General features: G+C 46.0%; 1 protein-coding gene across 5 annotated transcripts in view; it reads left to right on the top strand.

The window, feature by feature from the left end:
* TRIM37 (tripartite motif containing 37) overlaps positions 1 to 25,798 on the top strand; it is a 436,939-nt gene that overhangs the window by 185,317 nt on the left and 225,824 nt on the right. For all 5 annotated transcript variants that reach the window (XM_063953906.1, XM_063953907.1, XM_063953909.1 and 2 more), the window contains 2 exons: positions 768 to 882; positions 25,177 to 25,374. In XM_063953906.1, coding sequence (XP_063809976.1) covers positions 768 to 882; positions 25,177 to 25,374 — 313 coding nt within the window. The remainder of the gene's footprint in view (positions 1 to 767; positions 883 to 25,176; positions 25,375 to 25,798) is intronic.

The following is a 25,798-nucleotide window of genomic DNA, read 5'->3' as shown; positions in this document are numbered from 1 at the left end:
TGGAGGGGTGGAGTGTTACTAATTTAAATATTCAGTGCTGTTTCCTGCGGAAGCCCGTCCATATCCCAAGAGTACTCCAGTGCCCCCTATGGATTCAAAGAAAAGGATTTACCTGGTAAGTACCAAAATCCTATTGTTTCTTTTAGCTTTCCTCTTCTCTCATGTGTTTATCCTTTTCTTACTTTAACCATCTTCTACTGCACCAAAACCTGCAGTTTTCTGCCACCCTTTCAGGGTCATCTGTACCTATGTTTATGTACCTTGTGCTTGTCCTATATTGTCTTCAACTGTAAGTCACGGTTTTCCTGTTTTGATTATTTGTTTATGTACTCTAATTGGGCTCTGCGGATCCCTTGTGGCACCATATAAATAAAGTACAATAATAATAAAGTGCCTCATTCTCTATTGGTTGTTTAGAGGTATTATTAGGAAGCCCTACCCCAAACTAGCTGTACGTGCACAGTAAGGCTTTTGTGTACTGATAATGTATTACATAAGTAGGAACAGTACTTGCATAGCGGTCTTTCCTTTTATATAGTGTATGCTGCAGGAATGACATGCTATTTTAGAATGAGCGTGTTCATCTTTTCTCCCCGCCTTTTAATAAATGTAAATTGTGCTTGTCCGGTTAATTTTTGAGCATGATGTTCAGAAGGAGAAATTATAGTAATTATTTTCCTTCTAAAGTTTTTGACCTTCTATTCAGCTTGCGCGCTACTTCCAAAACTCATAGAATAGTAGACTTCCTGTTCTTATTCCTTCTGAAGGTTCCAGGTTCGCTCACCTACATTCTTTCAGAAGAGTCGAGACCAGAACTGGTACATCTCCCAGCTGGAGGCAGCCCAGACCAGCTATGTTCAACAAATAAACAACCTGAAAGAAGTAAGTTAGTAGTTTTTTGCATTGCTTTTCGCTCCATTCTATATCTTTGTGGTATCAACATTTGAACATAATAAATTCTATTAATGCCTGCTGACAACATAATATGTGTGCATCTGCTCCTTTGCACTATGTCATTGCACTGTATGTTAGCCAAATAATATTACGAAGTGAATCAAGTCACATGCACATAGTTAACAATCGGTTTGTCCAATTTTTCTTTGAGTCATGAATATAGGGGTCAGACCACCCCTAGGCACAACATTAATGACTGTCCCCTTAATTTATTATTTTCAATTTTGGCTTCAAAGCCCTAATTTGGAAATTGCCATTATAATAAAATGAGAGTGGGGTGACACGATCATTGGCTATGATAAAACAAGCTGTTAGTCGTTTCCTAGTAACTACAAGATAGTTCCAGTGTACAATACCTTACAGTACACCCACTGCATTTGCAGCCCAGTCGGAGAAATGCCTCTTACTGGGCAGGCATCTGCTTGGCCTACCTGCTTATTGGCCAGCCCCCATGTCGGGGGCGTTTTAAGAGAGGAGAGGGCCTGTGTGCAGGATCTGAGCAGGCCCCCTCCTCTCTAACAGCACAGTAGACTCTACTGTTCATGCGGGATCAGTACTAAATCCCGATGGACGGGATCCCGGCGGTCAAAATACCGACGCCGGAATCCCGACCACACATTCCCGACAGGGGTGGCGAGCGGAACGCAGCCCCTTGCGGGCTCGCTTTGCTCGCCGCGCTGTGGGCACGGTGCCTCGCTGCGCTCGGCACACTAATTTATTCTCCCTCTATGGGTGTCGTGGACACCCACGGAGGGAGAATATGTCGGGATTGTGCCGGTCGGGATTCCGGCGTCGGTATTTTGACCGCCGGGATTCCGTCCGTCGGGATCTTGACCGCATCCCGTTCATGCACAGGTCCCTGGGAACATGGGTCTCAAGCCTCATTCCCAGGGTCATCTTTAGTTCTCTAACTTCCTAGTGGATACTGGGAATGTACTTTAGTACCATGAAGTATAGACAAGGTCCCCTGGAGCCTGACACTTTAGGAAAACATTAGTGTGTGCTGGCTTCTCCCATCTATGCACCTCCTAGCAGACTCTGTTTAGAAAAATGTGCCCAAGGAGCCGGGTGCATTCCTCTGGAGCTCCAGAGAGTTTTCTTCGAAAAAGTTATTTGGTTTGTTATTTTCACGTGGTACTGGTTGGCAACCAATCTACCTGCGTCGTGGGACTTAGGGGAGGTACCGAACCAACCTCCCTAGGGTTAATGTTTCGTAATCCCAGCTGACAGGACATTAAGCTCCTGAGGTGCTGTTTCACATACCACACTGTGTGTGCACACGCCAACAGCACGCCGCCACCCCTAACAATGCTGAAGTAGACGCTGGTGCGGTGAGTGATCCCACCGGGGTCCTGGTTAGCGGGTCCCCGGGGACATGTGGCGGCATTAAGGGCGTGGCGGTCACAAGCTGCGGTGCCCGCTGCGGACCCCAAATTGTCGATGACAAAGGGGGTTATTAAACTTCCTTTCTCATACGTCCTAGAGGATGCAGGGGACGACATCAAGACCATGGGGGTATAGACGGGATCCGCAGGAGACATGGGCACTTTAAAGACTCTTCATTGGGTGTGAACTGGCTCCTCCCTCTATGCCCCTCCTCCAGACCTCAGTTTTAGAAATGTGCCTAGGTCGACTGGATGCACTCTGAGGAGCTCTACTGAGTTTCTCTGAAAAGACTAATGTTAGGTTTTTTATTTTCAGGGAGATCTGCTGGCATCAGACTCCCTGCTTTGTGGGACTGAGGGGGCAGAAGCAGAACCAACTTCCTTAGAGTTTCATGGCTCTGCTTCTGGCTGACAGGACACCATTAGCTCCTGAAGGGAACTGAACGCTAGCCGTGTCTAGATGCTCACTCCCACAGCACGCAGTCATCCCCCTCACAGAGCCAGAAGTCAGAAGACAGGCGAGTATAAGAAGAATGATCTTCTATCAAGTAATTGACGGCTGAGGTACGGCGCGGCTGGCGGGAGCGCAGCACGCCATTGCTGCCAACACAGGCACTACAGGGGGAGGGGGAGGGGAGGGGAGGGGGGGCGCCCTGGGCAGCAATAAAAATACCTCAAACTGGCTTACTGCATAAGTTGCCGCTGGCACAGCCCTACCGCAGCCAGTATAAATATTACAGTGTATATATGAGTGTAAGGACGCACCATTGCGGGGGCGGAGCTTTTTCCTCAGGCAGCCAGCACACTACTCAGCGCCATTTTCTCTCTCTCCTCAGGCTGCAGAGAACACGCTGGTCCTCTCCTCCACTTTTGACAAGTACAGGGTGCTATTAAGGGGGGCACAAAGTGATTGTGGTGCATTTGATAGTGTATATTACTATTTAAAAAGCGCTGTTAGGCTGTGGACATACTGTGTTCACAGGAAATAATGGCGCTGGGATTGTGAGCTGGCTGCTCCTATCCTGTGTCCCTCTGACAGATTTTACTGTGGGTCTGTCCCCAAAATAAGTCCCAGTGTGTCTGTTGGTGTGCTGTACACGTGTGAGGCATGTCTGAGGCAGGGAGTTCCTCCCCGGAGGAAGCCATTTTAGGGACACAGAGTTGTAATGTAGTGGCGCTACAGGCACACCAAGAGCCTGCATGGGTGAAAGAGTTACGTGACAGTATGCATCTGATTAACCGTAGATTAGATAAGTCTGAATCTAAGGCTGCATGCTGGAGAAAATCTGTGGAAGATGTGATTTTTCAGGATGCTGTTATAACTTATGCGGGCGGCCCCTCTGGGTCACATAAGAGACCATTTGCAAATGTTGTAAACACTGATACCGACACGGATTCTGACTCTTGTGTCGACAATAGTGAATCCAGAGAGAGAGATCATAAATTGGCAAAAAATATACAGTATATGATTGTGGCTATAAGGGACGTGTTGGAGGTTACAGAAACCACTCCTGTACCTCAGGAGAAGGCTTATTTATGTAAAGAAAAGAAGTCCAAAGTCACGTTCCCCCCTTCACATGAACTAAATGCTCTGTTTGAAGGGATGTGGGTGAATCCTGATAAAAGATTTCGTATACCCTTTTCCGGCTGAGGACAGGAAAAAGTGGGAGTTACCCCAGTGTTAGACAGTGCACTTTCCAGGTTGACAAACGTCGACACTGAAATGTCAAGGAAGCTATAAATGCGGTACCTGCATAATCTGTAAACTAGTGCATAGGAACCGAAAAACGTTCTCGAACAGCGACAATTCACAAGAATACACTATCAAAACTTTCATCAATTGTAACTCCACTATGGTGATTTATTTGTTGGAATGTACGTGTGGCAAAAAATATGTTGGAAAAACTAAGAGATGTTTAAAAATTCGCATTCAAGAACACGTAAGAAATATAAAAAATAAAGTTTCCACACATGCGATCTACAGACACTTTCATGAAGTACACAACTCCAACCCAGATAACCTCACCTTTAAAGGTATAGAAAATGTGACCTTGGGTGAAAGGGGCGGGGATATCTTGAATAAACTGTCGCAAAGAGAGATGTTCTGGATTTTCGAATTAAGAACTATGGCACCCCTAGGATTCAACGAGGGATTCGAAATTGCTCCTTTTTTATGAACCCCCTTTTTTATGAACCCGGCCCTTACCTCCACTCCCCTCCCCCCTTCTATATAAAAAAAGATATATATTTTTTAAAAATTATATATTGTATATACATTACTTTATGCTCTTAGTCTTCACTTCTATTAATGTCTATACACAAATAATCATTGTTTTAAATAAAACACTGCCTCCTAAGCACTTTATCACAAGTCACTTTATGGTATCTTCACAAGTTTTAATATTTATATTTTTGTAAATATCTATGAACATAAGACTTCTTGCGTTTCAACATTCACAGAATAGAACCTATTTGGTAAAGATGGCTGTGCGTTCCAATAACCGGATATGACGTCAGCGGAAATGAACTGTCCATATCATCCAGGCCGGAAATAACGTCGCGCAGCGACGGTTCTTGTGAGACAATATATATAACTACATTGGACATTGAACCTTATGGATTGTCTCATATGCCCCTACCAAAGACTGTGTCGTCTCCCCCGTTTTCCTTTGCTCGAATTGACTTTCATCGCCGGCGGAAGTGACGTAATGCGTTCCACCGCGATAAGCGGAAGTGACGTTTTTTGCGTTCCAAACTCGCTCTACACTATTCTTTAACATTCGTTCTCTTTGTAAACTTATTTTAAAGATATACAAGTTACGTTTACCTCACCCTCGCTATATATAAATTATAGATAACTTAGATTTATGTTTTAGATTTAATCCAGTCACATCCGGAAGGATACACAGAAAGTGAGGTCACTTCCTTACATGTGACCACTTTTTCCAGTATAAAAACCCTCACAATTCCCACAGTATGTTATCCCCTTGAAGAAGTCCTTATACCAGGACGAAACGCGTTGGGACAGGGATTGGATACTCACCCCTTTGACTTCCCATTCGTGGACAGATAAGCTATGCTTTTACATTTTATCTTGTACGTTTGATACTTGCATTTACGGATGAATTCTATCCCAAAATTTCTATACGAGGACAGATAAGCCTGTTATACTTCTTAATCTTGTACGATTAATACCTACATTTATAACTGAATGTGCTGCTATATACGTCCTTAAAATTCTTTTTACTGTTTATTGTCTATATATGTAACCTGCATGTACGGCAGGAGTGTGTTTATTAAATTGGTATTGTTTTTAAAAGATACAGTTTTTTACTAAAAATTGGAACTAGCACAGTTCCTAAACTGTTTTTTAACACCTGTGAAATGTTAAAACAGTACACACTATGTCAAATTTATCTCTACTTTACATGTCCGGCTTCTAAGAGTCATCTACCAGAAATATCCACAGCTAAGTTGTTATACTTTGTCTGTTTTATTATCACGTTTACTTTTCACTAAGAGTGATTCACTGACACTATAAGGCGCTTTTTATACTTCATTTTTTAAAAAGAAAGTAATTCTCCCTGCTCCTGGCACGGCTTCTCTTAAAGAGCTGGCAGACCGCAAAATGGAAACGACATTGAAATCCATTTATGTTGCCAATGGTACACTGATTAGGCCCACTATTGCCTGCGCATGGGTGAGTCGCGCTATTGAGAGATGGTCAGAAAGCGTGTTATCAGAAATTGACACGATTGATAAAGATGAGATACTCCTTAAATTAGGGAATATCAAGGACGCTGCCGCCTACATGCTGGAAGCAATGAAGGATATTGGACTCTTGAGTTCACAGGCTGCTACCATGGCAGTATCGGCTAGACGGGCGTTGTGAATTCGCCAGTGGAACGCGGATGCAGATTCCAAAAGAAACATGGAGGCTCTCCCATATAAAGGTGAGGCCTTATTTGGCGATGACCTGGATGCGTTAGTCTCGGCGGCTACCGCAGGTAAGACGACATTTTTGCCCTCTGCGCCTGCACCGGCAAAAAAGACCTATCACCCGCAAATGCAGTCCTTTCGGCCCAATAAATACAAAAAAGCAAGAGGTTCCCCCTTCTTTGCAGGTAGGGGAAGGGTAAAGAAGCCCACAGCGGCTCCAGGTTCCCAAGAGCAGAAGTCTCCCCCTACTTCTGCCAAATCCCCAGCATGATGCTGGAGCTCCCTTGCGGGAGGCCGCTCGGGTGGGGGCACGTCTCAAACTCTTCAGCCAAGGTTGGATTCTGTCTGGCCTGGATCCCTGGGTGTTGTAAATAGTATCCCAGGGATACAAACTGGAGTTTCAAGACGTGCCTCCATGACGATTTTTCAAATCGACCTTGCCAGCTTCTCTGCCAGAAAGAGAAGCAGTAACAGCGGCAATCCAAAAATTATGTCAAGACCAGGTCATAGCCCTGGTACCGTCGTCTCAACAAGGGAGGGGTTTTTATTCCAGCCTCTTTGTTGTACCGAAGCCGGACGGCTCGGTCAGACCGATCCTAAATCTAAAAGATCTGAATTGTTACCCAAAAAGGTTCAAGTTCAAGATGGAATCACTTCGGGCAGTGATTGCCAGTCTGGAGGAGGGGGACTACTTGGTGTCGGTGGACATAAAGGATGCTTACCTGCATGTTCCCATTTATCCTCCTTACCAGGCTTATCTGAGATTCGCGGTCCAGGATTGCCATTACCAATTCCAGACGTTGCCTTTCGGTCTCTCCACTGCGCCGAGGGTATTCACCAAGGTGATGGCGGAGATGATGGTCCTCCTTCGTCAAAAAGGAGTCAATATAATTCCTTATCTGGACGATCTCCTGACAAAGGCGAGATCCAGGGAGCAGTTGTTACAAAACATATCACTCTCTCTGTCACTACTCCAACAACACGATCATAAATTACCCAAAGTCAAAGTTGGAACCGACGACAAGGTTGTCTTTCCTCGGGATGATTCTGGACACAGAAGTTCAGAGAGTATTTCTTCCGCTGGAAAAGCCTCTGGAAATCCCGAAAATGGTAAAACAGATGTTGAAACCATCAAGTGTGTCCATCCATCAGTGCATTCGGGTGTTGGGGAAGATGGTGGCGGCCTACGAGGCCATACAGTTTGGCAGGTTCCATGCCAGAATATTCCAGTGGGACCTGATGGACAAGTGGTCGGGGTCACACCTACACATGCACAGGAAGATAATTCTGTCGTCAAGAACCAGGATTTCGCTCCTATGTTGGTTGCACAGCTCTCACCTGAAGGACTGCACTTCTCTTGGGAGATTCCATTATTAGAGGAATACATCTGGGAAATGCAAATGAAGTAGAGAAACAAGTAAGGTGCTTACCTGGAGCCACAGCTCCAAGGGATAAAGAGCGCATGCTAAGAATTGTAAAGGCAGCAAGAAAAGATGGGGAGGTGGATGTCATTGTCCACCTAGGGACAAATGACCTGGCAAATGCTGAACTCCTGGCTATAAAAGATGAATTTAGGAAGTTAGGGACTGCTCTGAAGCAGGTGGCAACCACTGTATCTTTTTCAGAAGTATTGCCAGTACACAGAGGGGAAGACAGAACTCATTGCATCAGAAACTTCAATGTTTGGCTAAGGACATGGTGCAATGAGGAGAGATTTGGATTTATAGGCCACAGTCACACCATCATGGCAAGATAGGAGCTTATACAAAAGTGACGGTCTGCACCCATCTGCAAGGGGAACAAGAATACTAACTGAACAGTTTGGATGCTTCATCAAGAACTATTTAAACTAACAAAGGGGGGCAGTGAACCAAACAGGAATAAAGAAATCTGCTCCCCCAACACAGAGGTATTGTTTCTGCAGGCAAAGGGAATAGGAAGCATATCCACAGCAACAGAAGATAATTCAGATCAAAACCAAATAAAAATAGGCAGAGAGAAGAACATAGCTAGGAACAGAAAAAGCACAAACAAAACTCTAAAAGCTATGTGTGCAAATGCTAGGAGCTTAGGAAATAAAATCCCAGAACTAACTGCAATAATGACAAGGGATGATCTAGACATTGTGGCAATTACAGAGTCATGGTACAATGAAAATCATGACTGGGACATAGCTATACCGGGATATACTTTATTTAGGAAGGACAGAATTGGAAAAATCGGAGGAGGGGTAGCAATGTATGTAAAAAATACCATAAATACTACATTAATACACAGTATTAAAGAAAAAACTGAGGCCCTTTGGGTGACCATAGAAACAGGGGAAAAGTTGATTATTCGTATTGGCGTGATATACAGGACACCAGGTCAGGAAGAGGAACTTGACAAGAACCTATTGCAGGACATAACTAAAATAGCATTAAAAGGAGAGGTAATAATCATGGGAGACTTTAATCTTCCTGATGTAAACTGGGAGGTGTCTGTTGCTAGTTCCACTAGAAGTAGGAACATTTTAAATTCCCTTCAGGGAGCATCCCTCCACCAATTGGTGAGGGAGCCCACTCGGAAAGACGCAATATTAGACTTAATACTTACAAATGGAGACAGATTATCGGACGTAAAAGTGGGTGAAAACCTGGGATCCAGTGATCATCAAGCAGTATGGTTCAGCATTAAGACAGAGACTGACTCGTCCCATACAAAAACAAAGGTGTTGGATTTTAGGAAGGTTGATTTTGTAGGGATGGGAAAATGTGTAAGCGATTCTATGGCAGAGTGGAGGAACTTGGAAACAGTGCAGGAGAGGTGGGAAACATTAAAATGTGCAATATTGAAGGCAACAGACCTTTGTATCAAAACTGTTAGGAAAAACACAAGGAAAAGGAAGCCAGTGTGGTTTGCAAAAGAAGTAGCAAATATTGTGAGAGCAAAAAAGATGGCTTTTAGGAAATATAAGCAGACACAAAATAATGAAGACAAAAAGATATATCTTGTTAGACAGAAGGAGACAAAGAAGGTAATCAGATGTGCAAAGGCACAAGCTGAGGAGAAAATGGCCCAGTCAGTGGGTAAAGGAGGCAAAACTTTTTTTAGGTATATAAGCGAAAGGAAAAAAACAAAAGGCGGAATTATAAAACTAAAGACGGACACTGGGAGTCTTGTTGAAGGAGACAATTTAATAGCAGATCATCTTAATGATTATTTTTGCTCAGTATTTACTACTGAAAGAGAGGGGAAGGGGCCACAGTTAAGTTGCAGGGATATTCAGAAAAATGAAACAAGTACATTTACAGAGGAGAAGGTCCTAACAGAACTCTCAAAGCTGAAAGTGGACAAATCTATGGGGCCAGATGGGATACATCCAAGGATACTAAAAGAGGTGCTGGTAGCACCATTGACAGAATTATTCAACCAGTCATTAGCTACAGGAGTAATTCCAGGGGACTGGAAAAGAGCAAACGTAGTCCCACTGCACAAAAGTGGAAGCAAGGAAGAGGCAAACAACTACAGACCAGTGAGTCTTACATCAGTAGTAGGGAAATTGATGGAAACACTCTTAAAAGAAAGAGTTGTAGATTATCTCAAATCCGGCAATTTACTGGATCCCAAACAGCATGGATTCACTGGGGGGAGATCATGTCAAACAAATCTTATTGACTTTTTTGATTGTGTGACTAAAGTGATGGATAAAGGTGGAGCTATGGATATAGCTTATCTAGACTTTAGTAAGGCTTTTGACACAGTTCCACATCGCAGACTGCTAAATAAACCTGAAAGTTTGGGATTGGATATTAGGATTATTGAATGGATAAGATCTTGGTTGTAGGATAGAAAACAGAGAGTTGTGGTAAATGGAGTGCATTCACAGGAGGGAAATGTTACCAGTGGAGTACCCCAGGGATCTGTACTTGGACCAGTGCTTTTTAATATCTTTATTGGTGACATTGCAAATGGCATTAAAGGGAAAGTATGCCTTTTTGCAGATGACACAAAGGTATGCAACAGGGTAGACACACCAGGTGGGGTAAAACAAATGATTGAGGATCTAGGTAGACTAGAGGAATGGTCAAGAGTCTGGCAATTACAGTTTAATGCCAAAAAATGCAAAATCATGCACTTGGGTCTCAAAAATCCTAAAGCTAAATACAGTATTAATGGCACTATACTGGAAACTACTGAGCAGGAAAGAGATCTAGGAGTCACTATTTCAGATGACTTAAAGGCAGGTAAGCAATGTAACAAGGCAATGAGGAAGGCTAGTCAGATGCTTGGCTGCATTGGGAGAGGAATCAGCAGCAGAAAGAAAGAAGTAATAATGCCACTGTATAGGTCATTGGTACGGCCTCATCTAGAATACTGTATTCAGTTCTGGAGGCCATATCTTCAAAAGGATATTAATACATTAGAAACTGTACAAAGGAGGGCAACTAAAATGGTGCATGGCCTACATCACAAAACATACCCAGAAAGACTAAGAAATCTCAATATGTATAGTTTGGAGCAGAGAAGGGAAAGGGGGGACATGATAGAAACTTTCAAATATATCAAGGGTTTTAACAAAGTCCAGGAGGGAAACATTCTCCAAATGAAGAGAAGCAATAGGACACGAGGACATGCACTGAGACTGGAGGGGGGGAGGTTCAGGGGAAATTTGCGGAAAAATTATTTCACAGAAAGGGTAGTGGACAAGTGGAATAGCCTCCCATCAGAGGTGGTAGAGGCTAAGACAGTAGAGCAATTTAAACATGCGTGGGATAGACATAAGGATATCCTTACAAAGATATAAGGATCAAATAAGGTTAGAGATAAAAATAATATAAAAAAAAAAAAGGGGCAGACTAGATGGGCCAAGTGGTTCTTATCTGCCGACAAATTCTATGTTTCTAGGTTCGGTATTCAGGACTGGGTCCTGGTAACCACGGATGCATGTCTCCGAGGCTGGGGAGCAGTCTCTCAGGGAGAAAACTTCCAGGGACGTTGGTCACATCAGGAAGTCTGCCTTCACATAAACGTTCTGGAAATAAGAGCCATTTACAACGGCCTTCAACAAGCGGTACATCTTCTTCAAGACCGTCCCGTGCAGATCCAGGCGGACAATATAACAGCAGTCGCATACATAAACAGGCAGGGCGAAACTAAAAGCAGAGCGGCAATGGCAGAGGCGACAAAAATCCTCCGCTGGGCAGAAAAACATATACAAGCTCTGTCGGCAATATTCATTCCGACAGTAGACAACTGGGAAGCAGACTTCCTCAGCAGACACGATCTCCATCCAGGAGAGTGGGGCCTCCACCAAGAAGTCTTTGCAGAGGTGACAAGTCTTTGGGGAGTTCCTCAAATAGACATGATGGCGTCTCGTCTCAACAAGAAGCTTCAGAGATACTGTTCCAGGTCGAGAGACCCTCAAGCAGTAGCAGTGGATGCACTGGTGACCCAGTGGGTGTTTCCGTCAGTGTATGTCTTCCCTCCACTTCTGCTGATCCCAAAAGTACTCAGGATCATAAGAAAAACAAGGGTTCGAGCAATCTTCATTGCCCCAGACTGGCCAAGGAGGACTTGGTACAATGATCTTCAGCAGTTGTTCATAGAAGATCCTCAGCCTCTTCCTCCTCGAGAGGACCTGCTGCAGCAGGGGCTGTGCGTGTACCAAGACTTACCGCGGCTACGTTTGACGGCATGGCTGTTGAGCGCCATATCCTAGCCAGGAAGGGTATTCCCAAGGAAGTCATCCCCACCCATATTCAGGCCAGAAAAGGAGTAACGTTGAAACATTACCACCGTATTTGGAGAAAATATGTGTCTTTGTGTGAATACAAGAAAGCTCCTACAGAAGAGTTTCACTTAGGACGTTTTCTCAATTTTTTGCAGGATGGTGTGGAGGCGGGCCTCCGATTAGGATCAATCAAGGTCCAGATTTCAGCCTTGTCAGTGTTCTTCCAAAAACAATTGGCCTCTCTTCCAGAGGTTCAGACCTTCGTGAAAGGGGTTCTGCACATCCAGCCTCCATTTGTGCCTCCAGTGGCACCATGGGACCTTAATGTGGTATTGCAGTTTCTTCAATTGGATTGGTTTGAGCCCCTACAAAAGATAGAGTTGAAGTTTCTCACTTGGAAAGTGGTGATGCTTTTGGCATTGGCATCCGCGCGGCGGGTGTCTGAATTGGGGGCCTTGTCTCATAAGAGCCCTTACCTGATCTTCCATGAAGATAGGGCAGAGTTCAGAACTCATCTGCATTTTTCTTACGAAGGTGATTTCATCTTTCCACATAAACCAACCTATTATAGTGCCAGTAGTTACTGAAACATTCACTGATTCAAAATCTCTAGATGTGATTAGAGCTTTGAAAATCAATGTTGCTAGAACGGGTCGTATACGGAAAACAGAGGCTCTGTTTGTCCTGTATGCTCACAACAAGATTGGCTGTCCTGCTTCCAAGCAGGCTATTGCACGTTGGATTAGGAATACGACTCAGCAAGCTCATACTACGGCTGGATTGCCATTGCCGACATCGGTAAAGGCCCACTCCACTAGGAAGGTGGGCTCATCCTGGGCGGCTGCCCGGAGGGGTCTTGGCATTACAACTTTGCCGAGCAGCTACTTGGTCAGGGTCAAACACATTTTCTAAGTTCTACAAGTTTGACACCTTGGCCGATGAGGACCTAAAGTTTGGTCAATCGGTGCTGCACGGTCATCCGCACTCTACCTCCCGTACTGGAGCTTTGGTATAGACCCCATGGTCTTGATGTCGTCCCCAGCATCCTCTAGGACGTATGAGAAAATAGGATTTTGATAACCTACCAGTAAATCCTTTTCTCCTAGTCCGTAGAGGATGCTGGGCGCCCGTCCCAGTGCGTACTTTACCTGCAGTTTAGTTATTAGAGTTACACAAGTTGTGTTATCTTGGTTTCAGCATGTTGCTGCAATTAGTTTATGCCTGTTGGCGTGTGTTATGTTGAATGCCATGTGTGCGGTATGGTTGAGGGTGTGAGTTGGTAAATGTCTCACCACTAGTTAAGTAATTCCTTTCCTCGAAATGTCAGTCTCCCTGGGCACAGTTCCTACAACTGAGGTCTGGATGAGGGGCATATAGGGAGGAGCCAGTTCACACCCAATGAAAAGTCTTTAGAGTGCCCATGTCTCCTGCGGATCCCGTCTATACCCCCATGGTCTTGATGTCGTCCCCAGCATCCTCTACGGACTAGGAGAAAAGGATTTACCGGTAGGTTATCAAAATCCTATTTTTACACTATAAGGTGGTTATTAAACTTTTTTTTATATATACATAAAGCCAGTATAATCTTGTGAGGGACCACGTGCCATGGAAGGGGAGGGGCTTCCCAGGGATCGAGACTAGAGGCTGAAAGGTGCCATTTCCTGCTGCTGCTGCTGACTAAAAGGCTGCATGTTGGAGCTGCTCCTCCATAGACCTTGATGAACAACTAATACTACTGGTACCAGGGGGTTTTATAGGAAGGGGGAGCATATTAGCAGCGGCGACATTGCTGCAGTACAAAATTGATTTATATTGAATATTCCCAGCGGAGTGCTGCTTTGCCTGGGTATTATATACTGGTCCCAATCCTCTCTGTATCACTCCATTTGGACTGTCTGGGGTTGCTGTGGTGTTTCACTCTCTGTGTTGTCACTACACTATGTTTATTCACATAACACTGTGTGTTTCTACATTAGTCTGGGGAAAAAGACGGTGTCCCCCTCATGTAACACTAAGTTTACTCCTTCCCCAGAAGCTTCGCTCCTGTGTAAACAATGCTCTATACCCTCTCAGGATAGCAGTGTGCAGAAACCTGAGTGGTTAGAATCATTCAAAAACATGATTCATAATATCAACGCATAGTTAGCTACTGCTAGACAAGAAAGGCAGACACTTAAACAATCTGTTGATGATAACATGTTTGTTAAAGCTGATGATTACAGACAGGCTCCTCAACTCCTCAGCGGTTATTAAATTCCTTTCCTTTTCCTCCTGAGGATAGGAACCTATGGGTAACTTCCCCCGTCAGTGGATAGATACTTCAGTGTTCCAGGCTGTCACGTAAACTAGTACTGCCTTTACCTGGGGCTTTCTCTCTCAAAGACCCAGCTGACCGCAAGATTGAGACTACACCCAAATTAATATATACTGCGGTGGGCGTAGCACAAAGGCCCACTATTGCATGCGGCTGGATTTCAAGGGATTTCAAGGGACATGGAAAATGGTCTGATAATATAATAATTGGGTTTGACTCTCTCTCCCTCAGGAGGAGGTCTTTACACTGCTGCATCATATCCAGGATGCTGTGAACTTTTGAGTGAGGCTATTAAAGAATTGTTTCATTAATGGCCGTACCACGGCTATGGCGGTCTTGGCCCACAGGGCTCCGTGGCTGCGACAATGGTCTGCGGATGCTGATTCAAAGAAAGGCATGGAGAATCTTCCTTTTACAGGTGAGGCCTTATTTGGGGAAGAACTGAACAAGTGGATTTCTCAGGCGATGACTGGAAAGTCTACCTATCTGCCGTCTGCTGCACCTCCTGCTAGATGTCCCTACCCTGGGCCTTCTCTGCAGTCCTTTTGTATGGCCAGATTTAGAGGCAGAGCTAGAGTAGCCTCAAATGCCGCCAGAGGAAATCGAGGTAAGTCCCGTAAACCAGCGGCTGCTGGATCTCTGGACCAGATCTCCGGATCCTCATCCACGAAGCCCTCCGCGTGACGGCCCCAACAGCATGGAGATTTCCAGGTAGGTGCTCGCCTTCAACACTTCACCCATGTGTGGGCGCAATCCTGCCGGAATCCTTGGGTGTGGGATCTCATATCCCAAGGATACCGTTTGAAATTTCAAGCTCTATCTCCTCCCAGATTCTTCAAGTCAAGCTTACCAGCTTCACCCATTGCAAGGGTTACCTTGCAAGACGCCATTCAAAAACTGCTACGAACGGGGGTTGTGGTCCCAGTACCTCCCCGATTGCACAACAGGGGGTTTTACTCTAGTCTTTTTGTTGTACCGAAACTGTACGATTCGGTACGGCCCATCTTGAACCTAAAATCTCTGAATCCGTATCTGCACATGTTCAGATTCAAGATGGAGTCCCTGAGAGCGGTGGTCTTCGGTCTGGAGGAGGGGGAGTTCCTAGTATCCCTGGATGTCAAAGATGCTTACCTACACGTCCCCACATAGCCTCCTCATCAGGCTTACCTCCTGTTCGCTGTACTGGACTACCACTTCCGGTTTCAGGCCTTATCTTTTGGTCTCTCCACAGCCCCAAGGGTATTCACAAAAGTTATGGCGGAGATGATTCTGCAATTGTGCAGGATGGGAGTCAACATAATCCCCTACTTGACAATCTCCTGATAAAGGCAGTCTCCAAGGAACGTTTGCTACTCAACATAGACTTTACTACTCGTCTGCTTATAGTCCACGGGTGGATCCTTAATTTCCAGAAGTCTCACCTGGTACCGTCACAAAGTATCCAGTTCCTGGGCATGATACTGTACACTAGCTCAGAAGGTGTTCCCCCACATTGACAAGGCTTTGACAATCCAGGTTATGGTCCGCTCGGTGCTCAGACCTCGCAAGATCTCGATTCATCTTTGCATTCGCCTACTGGGCAAGATGGAGGCCTTCTACGAAGCAATCCAGTATGGCAGGTTCCATGCTCGCCCGTTCCAGCTGGATCTGCTGGACAAGTGGTCAGGGTCTCACCTGCACATGCACCAGAGTATAGCTCTGTCGCCAAAAGCACGGATCTCCCTGTTATGGTGGCTACAAGTCTCTCACTTTGTGGAGAGTCGGAATTTCAGTACCCAGACCTGGACTCTACTGACAACGGATAGGTAGGGTGGCCGTGACCCAGGGGGCTCAGTTCCAGGGAAAGTGGTCGTGTCAGGAATCTGCACTCCTGATAAATGTTCTGGAACTCAGAGTAATTTACAATGCTCTTCTGGAGGTCTCCTATCTTCTCCGAAATCCAGCCATTTAGGTACAGTCTGTGTCGTACATAAACCTTCAGGGAGGAACAAAAAACAGGGCCACAATGCGAGAGGTGTCACGGGTACCTCTCTGAGCGGAAGCTAACACAAGGGCTATCTCAGCCATATTCATTCCAGGCGTGTACAATTGGGAAGCGGACTTCATCAGCATGCACGACCTACATCCGGGGGGAGTGGGGCCTTCACCCTCAGGTGTTTCAACAACTGCTTCACCGGTGGGTCTGTCCGCAGAGAGACCTGATGGCTTCTCGTCTCAACAAGATGCTCCATCGTTACTGTTCCAGGACGAGGGATCCGCAGGCTGCAGCAGTGGATGCTCTGACGGCTCCGCGGCTACGTTTGATGGCTTGGAAGTTGAGAGGGAGATTCTAGCCGGGAAAGGTCTTATGTTCAAGGTTATCTCCACTATGGTCCAGACCCGTAAGGTGGTCACGTTTAAATATTACCACCATATCTGGAAGAAATAGGTTTCCTGGTGTGAAGGTAGAAAATATTCTCCTGCGGAGTTTCGGCTTGTCCGTTTTCTGCTATTCCTGCAAGCAGGCGTGAATATGGGCCTAAGGTTAGGCTCCATCAAGGTTCAGATTTCTGCTCTCTCCATCTTCTTCCAGAAAGAGCTGGCGGTGCTTCCGGAAGTACTGCCATTTCTGAAGGGGGTTCTCTGCATTCAACCACCCTTTGTTCCTCCCACGGCTCCATGGGATCCTGATGTGGTCTTAAACTTTCTCCAGTCGGACTGGTTTGAACCGTTGTACAAGGTGGACCTGAAATATCTTACTTGATAGACTGTCATGTTGCTGTCTCTAGCTTCTCCTAGACGGGTGTCTGAATTGGGGGCCTTATCTTGTAAGAGCCCGTGTTTGACATTTCATGAGGATAGGGCGGAGGTCAGGACTCGCCTGCAGTTTTTGCCGAAGGTGGTTTTCGGCCTACCACGTAAATCAGCCGCTTGTGTTTCTGAAAATGTCGGATACGGCGGTTGCTCGAAGGTCCTTGGATGTTGTGAGAGCTTTGAGAATTTATGTCAGGAGGACAGCCCGTCACAGGAAGTCTGACTCGCTATTTGTTTTTTATGACGCCACCAGAATTGCATGTTCTGCCTCTAAGCGGTCTATTGCTCGTTGGTTTAGATTGACCATTCAACAAGCCTATTCTTCGGCAGCATTGCCGCTACCGAGTTCTGTCCAGGCCCACTCCCCAATATAGGTGGGTTCTTCCTGGGTGGCTGCCCGGGGTGCCTCGGCCCTGCAGTTGTGCCGTGCAGCTACCTGGTCAGGGTCGAACACGTTTGTTAAGTTCTGTAGGTTCAACACCTTGGCCAGTGATGACCTTCAGTTTGGTCAGGCGGTTTTGAAGGGGTCTCAGCACTCCCCCATTTGTTCTGGGAACTTTGGGACTTCCCCATGGTACTAAAGTACCTTCCCAGTATCCACTAGGACTTTAGAGAAAATAGGAATTTAATACCTACCAGTAATTCCTTTACTCGTAGTCCGTAGTGGAAACTGGGCGCCTGCCTCAATGCTTCGTGTTCCTGCTTACCTGGTTGTAAGTGTTCTTGGTTGGGTCTGCTGTTGCTCTCCCTGTTCCATGTTTTAGTTAGCGTTGCTATCCTTGTTATAGTTAGCGTGGCTATCCTCTGTTCTGCTTAGTGCTGCTATCTTTTGTTACTGTTGTGTGTTGGTTCGTTACCTCACCGCTATCTTGTTGTATATTCCTTCTCTCATGGTATGTCCGTCTCCTCAGGCACAGTTTTCCTAGGCTGAGTCTGCTAGGAGGGGCATGGAGGGGAGGAGCCAGTACACACTAATGCGAGGTATGGTGCCTCTGGACTGGCTGAGCTTGATGTCTTTAGTGTGGCATACTTTTACATTCTATTAACACTTTTCACTTACTCATTTTTTTAACACTATTTCTCTATTTTAATTACATTTTATGTTTGTATCACCCTCTATAGCTTCGGCTTCCTAAATACTAATTTATTAACACTATAGTTTTCTCTAACGTCCTAAGTGGATGCTGGGGACTCCGTAAGGACCATGGGGAATAGCGGCTCCGCAGGAGACTGGGCACATCTAAAGAAAGCTTTAGGACTATCTGGTGTGCACTGGCTCCTCCCCCTATGACCCTCCTCCAAGCCTCAGTTAGATCTTTGTGCCCGAACGAGAAGGGTGCACACTAGGGGCTCTCCTGAGCTTCTTAGTGAAAGTTTTAGTTTAGGTTTTTTATTTTCAGTGAGACCTGCTGGCAACAGGCTCACTGCATCGAGGGACTAAGGGGAGAAGAAGCGAACTCACCTGCGTGCAGAGTGGATTGGGCTTCTTAGGCTACTGGACATTAGCTCCAGAGGGACGATCACAGGCCCAGCCATGGATGGGTCCCAGAGCCGCGCCGCCGGCCCCCTTACAGAGCCAGAAGACAGAAGAGGTCCGGAAAATCGGCGGCAGAAGACATCCTGTCTTCACCAAGGTAGCGCACAGCACTGCAGCTGTGCGCCATTGCTCCTCAGCACACTTTACACTTCGGTCACTGAGGGTGCAGGGCGCTAGGGGGGGGCGCCCTGAGCAGCAATAAAAACACCTTGGCTGGCGAAAATACATCACATATAGCCCCCAGGGCTATATGGATGAATTTTAACCCCTGCCAGAATCCATAAAAAAGCAGGAGAAAAGTCCGCGAAAAAGGGGCGGAGCCTATCTCCTCAGCACACTGGCGCCATTTTCCCTCACAGCTCCGTTGGAGGGAAGCTCCCCTGGCTCTCCCCTGCAGTCACTACACTACAGAAAGGGTTAAAAAAGAGAGGGGGGCACTAATTAGGCGCAGTATTAACAATACAGCAGCTATAAGGGGAAAAACACTTATATAAGGTTATCCCTGTGTATATATATATATAGCGCTTTGGTGTGTGCTGGCAAACTCTCCCTCTGTCTCCCCAAAGGGCTAGTGGGGTCCTGTCCTCTATCAGAGCATTTCCTGTGTGTGTGCTGTATGTCGGTACGTTTGTGTCGACATGTATGAGGAGAAAAATGATGTGGAGACGGAGCAGATTGCCTGTAATAGTGATGTCACCCCCTAGGGGGTCGACACCTGAGTGGATGAACTGTTGGAAGGAATTACGTGACAGTGTCAGCTCTGTATAAAAGACAGTGGTTGACATGAGACAGCCGGCTACTCAGCTTGTGCCTGTCCAGACGTCTCATAGGCCGTCAGGGGCTCTAAAGCGCCCGTTACCTCAGATGGCAGATATAGACGCCGACACGGATACTGACTCCAGTGTCGACGGTGAAGAGACAAATGTGACTTCCAGTAGGGCCCCACGTTACATGATTGAGGCAATGAAAAATGTTTTACACATTTCTGATCATACGAGTACCACCAAAAAGGGGTATTATGTTCGGTGAGGAAAAACTACCTGTAGTTTTCCTGAATCTGAGAAATTAAATGAGGTGTGTGATGATGCGTGGTTTCCCCCCGATAACAACTGATAATTTCTAAAATGTTATTGGCATTATATCCTTTCCCGCCAGAGGTTAGGGTGCGTTGGGAAACACCCCCTAGGGTGGATAAAGCGCTCACACGCTTGTAAGGGCTCTACCCTCTCCTGAGATGGCCGCCCTTAAGGATCCTGCTGATAGAAAGCAGGAGGGTATCCTAAAATGTATTTACACACATACTGGTGTTATACTGCGACCAGCAATCGCCTCAGCCTGGATGTGCAGTGCTGGGTTGGCGTGGTCGGATTCCCTGACTGAAAATATTGATACCCTAGATAGGGACAGTATATTTTGCCTATAGAGCATTTAAAAGATGCATTTCTATATATGCGTGATGCACAGCGGAATATTTGCCGACTGGCATCAAGTCTAAGTGCGTTGTCCATTTCTACCAGTAGAGGGTTATGGACACGTCAGTGGTCAGGTGATGCGTATTCCAAACGGCATTTGGAAGTATTGCCTTAATAAGGGGAGGAGTTATTTGGGGTCGGTCTTTCAGACCTGGTGGCCACGGCAACAGCTGGGAAATCCACGTTTGTACCCCAGGTCGCCTCTCAACATGAGAAGACGCCGTATTATCAGGCGCAGTCTTTTCGTGGACAAGCGGGCAAAATGTTCCTCATTTCTGCCCCGTGACAGAGGGAGAGGAAAAAGGCTGCAGAAATCAGCCAGTTCCCAGGAACAGAAATCCTCTCCCGCCTCTGCCAAGCCCTCAGTATGACGCTGGGGCTTTACAAGCAGAATCAGGCACGGTGGGGGGCCCGTCTCAATGAATTTCAGCGCGCAGTGGGCTCACTCGCAAGTAGACCCCTGGATCCTTCAGGTGATATCTCAGGGGTACAAATTAGAATTCGAGACGTCTCCCCCTCGCCGTTTTCCTAAAGTCGGCTTTACCGATGTCTCCTTCTGACAGGGAGACGGTTTTGGAAGCCATTCACAAGCTGTATTCCCAGCAGGTGATAATCAAGGTACCCCTCCTGCAACAGGGAACGGGGTATTATTCCACACTGTTGTGGTACCGAAGCCGGACGGCTCGGTGAGACCGATTCTAAATCTAAAATCTTTGAACACTTACATACAGAGGTTCAAATTCAAGATTGAGTCACTCAGAGCAGTGATTGCGAACCTGGAAGAAGGGGACTACATGATGTCTCGGGACATCAAGGATGCTTACCTTCATGTCCAAATTTACCCTTCTCACCAAGGGTACCTCAGGTTTATGGTACAGAACTGTCACTATCAGTTCAGACACTGCCGTATGGATGGTCCACGGCACCCCGGGTCTTTACCAAGGTAATGGCCGAAATGATGATATTCCTTCGAAGGAAGGGAATTTTAGTTATCCCTTACTTGGACGATTCCCTGATAAGGGTAAGATCCAGGGAACAGTTGGAGGTCGGTGTAGCACTATCTCAGGTAGTGTTGCGGCAGCACGATTGGATTCTCAATATTCCAAAATCGCAGCTGGTTCCGACGACTTGTCTTCTGTTCCTAGGGATGATCCTGGACACAGTCCAGAAAAAGGTGTTTCTCCCGGAGGGGAAAGCCAGGGAGTTATCCGAGCTAGTCAGGAACCTCCTAAAACCGAGCCAAGTCTCAGTGCATCAATGCACAAGGGTTCTGGGTAAAATGGTGGCTTCCTACGAAGCAATCCCATTCGGCAGATTCCACGCAAGAACTTTCCAGTGGGACCTGCTGGACAAATGGTCCGGGTCGCATCTTCAGATGCATCAGCGGATAACCCTGTCACCAAGGACAAGGGTGTCCCTCCTGTGGTGGTTGCAGAGTGCTCATCTTCTAGAGGGCCGCAGATTCGGCATTCAGGACTGGGTCCTGGTGACCACGGATGCCAGCCTGCGAGGCTGGGGAGCAGTCACACAGGGAAGGAATATCCAGGGCTTATGGTCAAGCCTGGAGACATCACTTCACATAAATATCCTGAAGCTAAGGGCCATTTACAATGCTCTAAGCTTAGCAAGTCCTCTGCTTCAAGGTCAGCCGGTGTTGATCCAGTCGGACAACATCACGGCAGTCACCCACGTAAACAGACAGGGTGGCACAAGAAGCAGGAGGGCAATGGCAGAAGCTGCAAGGATTCTTCGCTGGGCGGAAAATCATGTGATAGCACTGTCAGCAGTATTCATTCCGGGAGTGGACAACTGGGAAGCAGACTTCCTCAGCACGACCTCCACCCGGGAGAGTGGGGACTTCACCCAGAAGTCTTCCACATGATTATAAACCGTTGGGAAAAACTCGACCGGTATTGCGCCAGGTCAAGGGACCCTCAGGCAATAGCTGTAGACGCTCTGGTAACACCGTGGGTGTACCAGTCAGTGTATGTGTTCCCTCCTCTGCCTCTCATACTCAAGGTACTGAGATTGATAAGATGGAGAGGAGTAAGCACTATATTCGTGGCTCCGGATTGGCCAAGAAGGACTTGGTAACCGGAACTTCAAGAGATGCTCACGGAGGATCCGTGGCCTCTACCTCTAAGATGGGACCTGCTCCAACAAGGACCCTGTCTGTTCCAAGACTTACCGCGGCTGCGTTTGACGGCATGGCGGTTGAACGCCGGATCCTGAAGGAAAAAAGGCATTCCGGATGAAGTCATCCCTATCCTGATCAAAGCCAGGAAGGATGTAACCGCAAAACATTATCACCGCATTTGGCGAAAATATGTTGCGTGGTGCGAGGCCAGTAAGGCCCGACGGAGGAAATTCAACTGGGTCGATTCCTACATTTCCTGCAAACAGGAGTGTCTATAGGCCTGAAATTGGGGTCCATTAAGGTTCAAATTTCGGCCCTGTCAATTTTCTTCCAAAAAGAACTAGCTTCAGTCCCTGAAGTTCAGACGTTTGTAAAAGGGGTACTGCATATACAGCCTCCTTTTGTGCCTCCAGTGGCACATTGGGATCTCAATGTAGTTTTTTGGGTTCCAAAAGTCACATTGGTTTGAACCACTTAAATCTGTGGAGTTAAAATATCTCACATGGAAAGTGGTCATGCTGTTGGCCCTGGCCTGGGCCAGGCGCGTGTCAGAATTGGCGGCTTTATCCTGTAAAAGCCCTTATCTGATTTTCCATTCGGACAGGGCGGAATTGAGGACTCGTCCTCAGTTTCTCCCTAAGGTGGTTTCAGCGTTTCACCTGAACCAACCTATTGTGGTGCCTTCGGCTACTAGGGACTTGGAGGACTCCAAGTTGCTAGACGTTGTCAGGGCCCTGAAAATATATGTTTCCAGGACGGCTGGAGTCAGAAAATCTGACTCGCTGTTTATCCTGTATGCACCCAACAAGCTGGGTGCTCCTGCTTCTAAGCAGACTATTGCTCGTTGGATTTGTAGTACAATTCAGCTTGCACATTCTGTGGCAGGCCTGCCACAGCCAAAAATCTGTAAATGCCCACTCCACAAGGAAGGTGGGCTCATCTTGGGCGGCTGCCCGAGGGGTCTCGGCTTTACAACTTTGCCGAGCAGCTACTTGGTCAGGAGCAAATACGTTTGTAAAATTCTACAAAATTGATACCCTGGCTGAGGAGGACCTGGAGTTCTCTCAATTGGTGCTGCAGAGTCATCCGCACTCTCCCGCCCGTTTGGGAGCTTTGGTATAATCCCCATGGTCCTTACGGAGTCCCCAGCATCCACTTAAGACGTTAGAGAAAATAAGAATTTACTTACCGATAATTCTATTTCTCGTAGTCCGTAGTGGATGCTGGGCGCCCATCCCATGTGCGGATTGTCTGCAATACTGGTACATAGTTATTGTTACCAAAAAATCGGGTTATTGCTGTAGTGAGCCATCTTTTCTAGAGGCTCCTCTGTTATCATGCTGTTAACTGGGTTCAGATCACAAGTTGTACGGTGTGATTGGTGTGGCTGGTATGAGTCTTACCCGGGATTCAAAATCCTTCCTTATTGTGTACGCTCGTCCGGGCACAGTATCCTAACTGAGGCTTGGAGGAGGGTCATAGGGGGAGGAGCCAGTGCACACCAGATAGTCCTAAAGCTTTCTTTAGATGTGCCCAGTCTCCTGCGGAGCCGCTATTCCCCATGGTCCTTACGGAGTCCCCAGCATCCACTACGGACTACGAGAAATAGAATTATCGGTAAGTAAATTCTTATGTTTTCACTGGTGTGCTACGCTGGGCTTTCTGGCTTATGCTGGTGTTTTGAGGTGCCACACCCTGCACTAGGGACCCCAAATATACTGAGACGCCTTGATGCGGCTTTGGGGCTTAACCACACATTTGCGCAAATATGTGTAACATGGATCTCTGAATTCTGTTATTATGTGGGATTTATATCTGGTTGCTGTTATCATTCAGGGTGCTGGGGGAAACCAAATGCCTTTTTTTCTTGCACAGAAATACCCCTCCCTTTCGAGCACCTGAATTATATCACTAAGCTAATTGAGCATCTGCCAATCTATGACTAATGTTTTCTTAAAGTGCCAGGCTTCAGTGGACCCGATCTATACCCCATGGTACTAAAGTACATTCCCAGTATCCACTACGGATTGAGAAAAGGAATTACCGGTAGGTATTAAATTCCTATTTGCGCACGTCATTGGTAAAATGACTGCCACTCCATTTTCCCAGTGATTTCTGTCTGCAACATCGACTGCCATGGAACTTCGGAAGGGTAAGTATAATTTAGGAATGTGTGGTGTGGACCCACCCAGACCTAGGGAACACACCTTGCACCCATTATGTATACGAAAATACCCCAGTCCCAGATACGCACAGATTGATCCATCCATTTCCCAGCAACTACTGTTCCATATCATATGCTGTATTCATTGGAGTGTGGGTGGTAGGACGTGTACACTGAAGATGGCATAAGGTAATGAAGAGTTAACCTAGATATGCTCAGTAAAAACATTAATGATTTATTTATACAGTGCACATAATTTTATTTATTTACCTATTTCTATTTGCTTAAGTAATAGTGAGCTGCTTTCTCAGCATTTGTAATATTAAATATCCGATATAGGCTATGAGATAGACACTGTATAATTGGAAGTATGCTATAATATTTGCTTGATTTTATTAGTTTCTTTTCAGCTAAACATAACGTAAACATTGATCTAACATTGTACTATGGGTAGTCCCCATCCTGGCGGTCAGCATACAGAATGCCGGCAGGGGGCCGAGGACTATTCCCTTTTGTGGGTGACCACAACATCCATAGAGTGGTAATAGAACCTGTGGCGAGCCACCGGGCCTGCAAGAGGCTCCGTTGCGCTCATCCCCGGTCACCCATACCGTTGCCCTTAGCCGCCGGTCACCCATACCCAACGCATACCATGATCTTTCTAAATATATGTACTTTGTGTATATGTGTATGCATAATATATGGTTTTAAAATTCTGTACTGTTCAATATGATGTTCCTTTAATCTGATGCCTTCTATGTTTTGCAGAGACTCGCTATTGAACTGTCAAGGAACCAGAAATCTAGAGGTATGTCTCCTCCAGACAGTCATCTAAGCCCGCAAAATGATGAAAGCTCTGAAGTTAGGTCCAAAAAGGCAGAAGTAAATCTTGAGAGCATTGCTTCTTTATCTGCTCCACGAGAGGCTGAGGAGGATGATGACAAAATCCTTCATGATGTGTTTAATGTAAGTGTCTCCTCATTGAGTTAACATTTATTCTTTAAGGAAGCAATAGAAAGTGCACTAGCACAGAGGTTTGAATATTAGTTTCGTATTACTGTATGATAGTACTCGATGTGTTTTATATGAACTTATTTATTACCTATAAATTTAAAAACACAAGTAAGCACCAAAAATGGTATGTAAAAAATGGTATAGCAGTGTCAATTATCTGTTTACTTTGCTTCATGGTAATCGTCCACTATTTCTTTACCGCATTGAAAGCATTTGGTAATAAACATTTAGCAGTGCTTGTAAAGGAATTTTCTTGATTGAGCATATATATAGGAGCTCCACTTTTTCAATCCTTTTCTTAATAGGAAACAACTAATGTTGCAGGGAATCCAGCCCCAATAAACTCAAAATAGGCCCAGTATTGTCGCACACAGAA

Source organism: Pseudophryne corroboree, chromosome 2, assembly GCF_028390025.1.
Source record: "Pseudophryne corroboree isolate aPseCor3 chromosome 2, aPseCor3.hap2, whole genome shotgun sequence".
Classification (NCBI taxonomy): Eukaryota; Metazoa; Chordata; class Amphibia; order Anura; family Myobatrachidae; genus Pseudophryne; species Pseudophryne corroboree.
The sequence above is the reverse complement of the archived record's forward strand: the minus strand, read 5'-3'. Positions and strand labels throughout refer to the sequence as shown.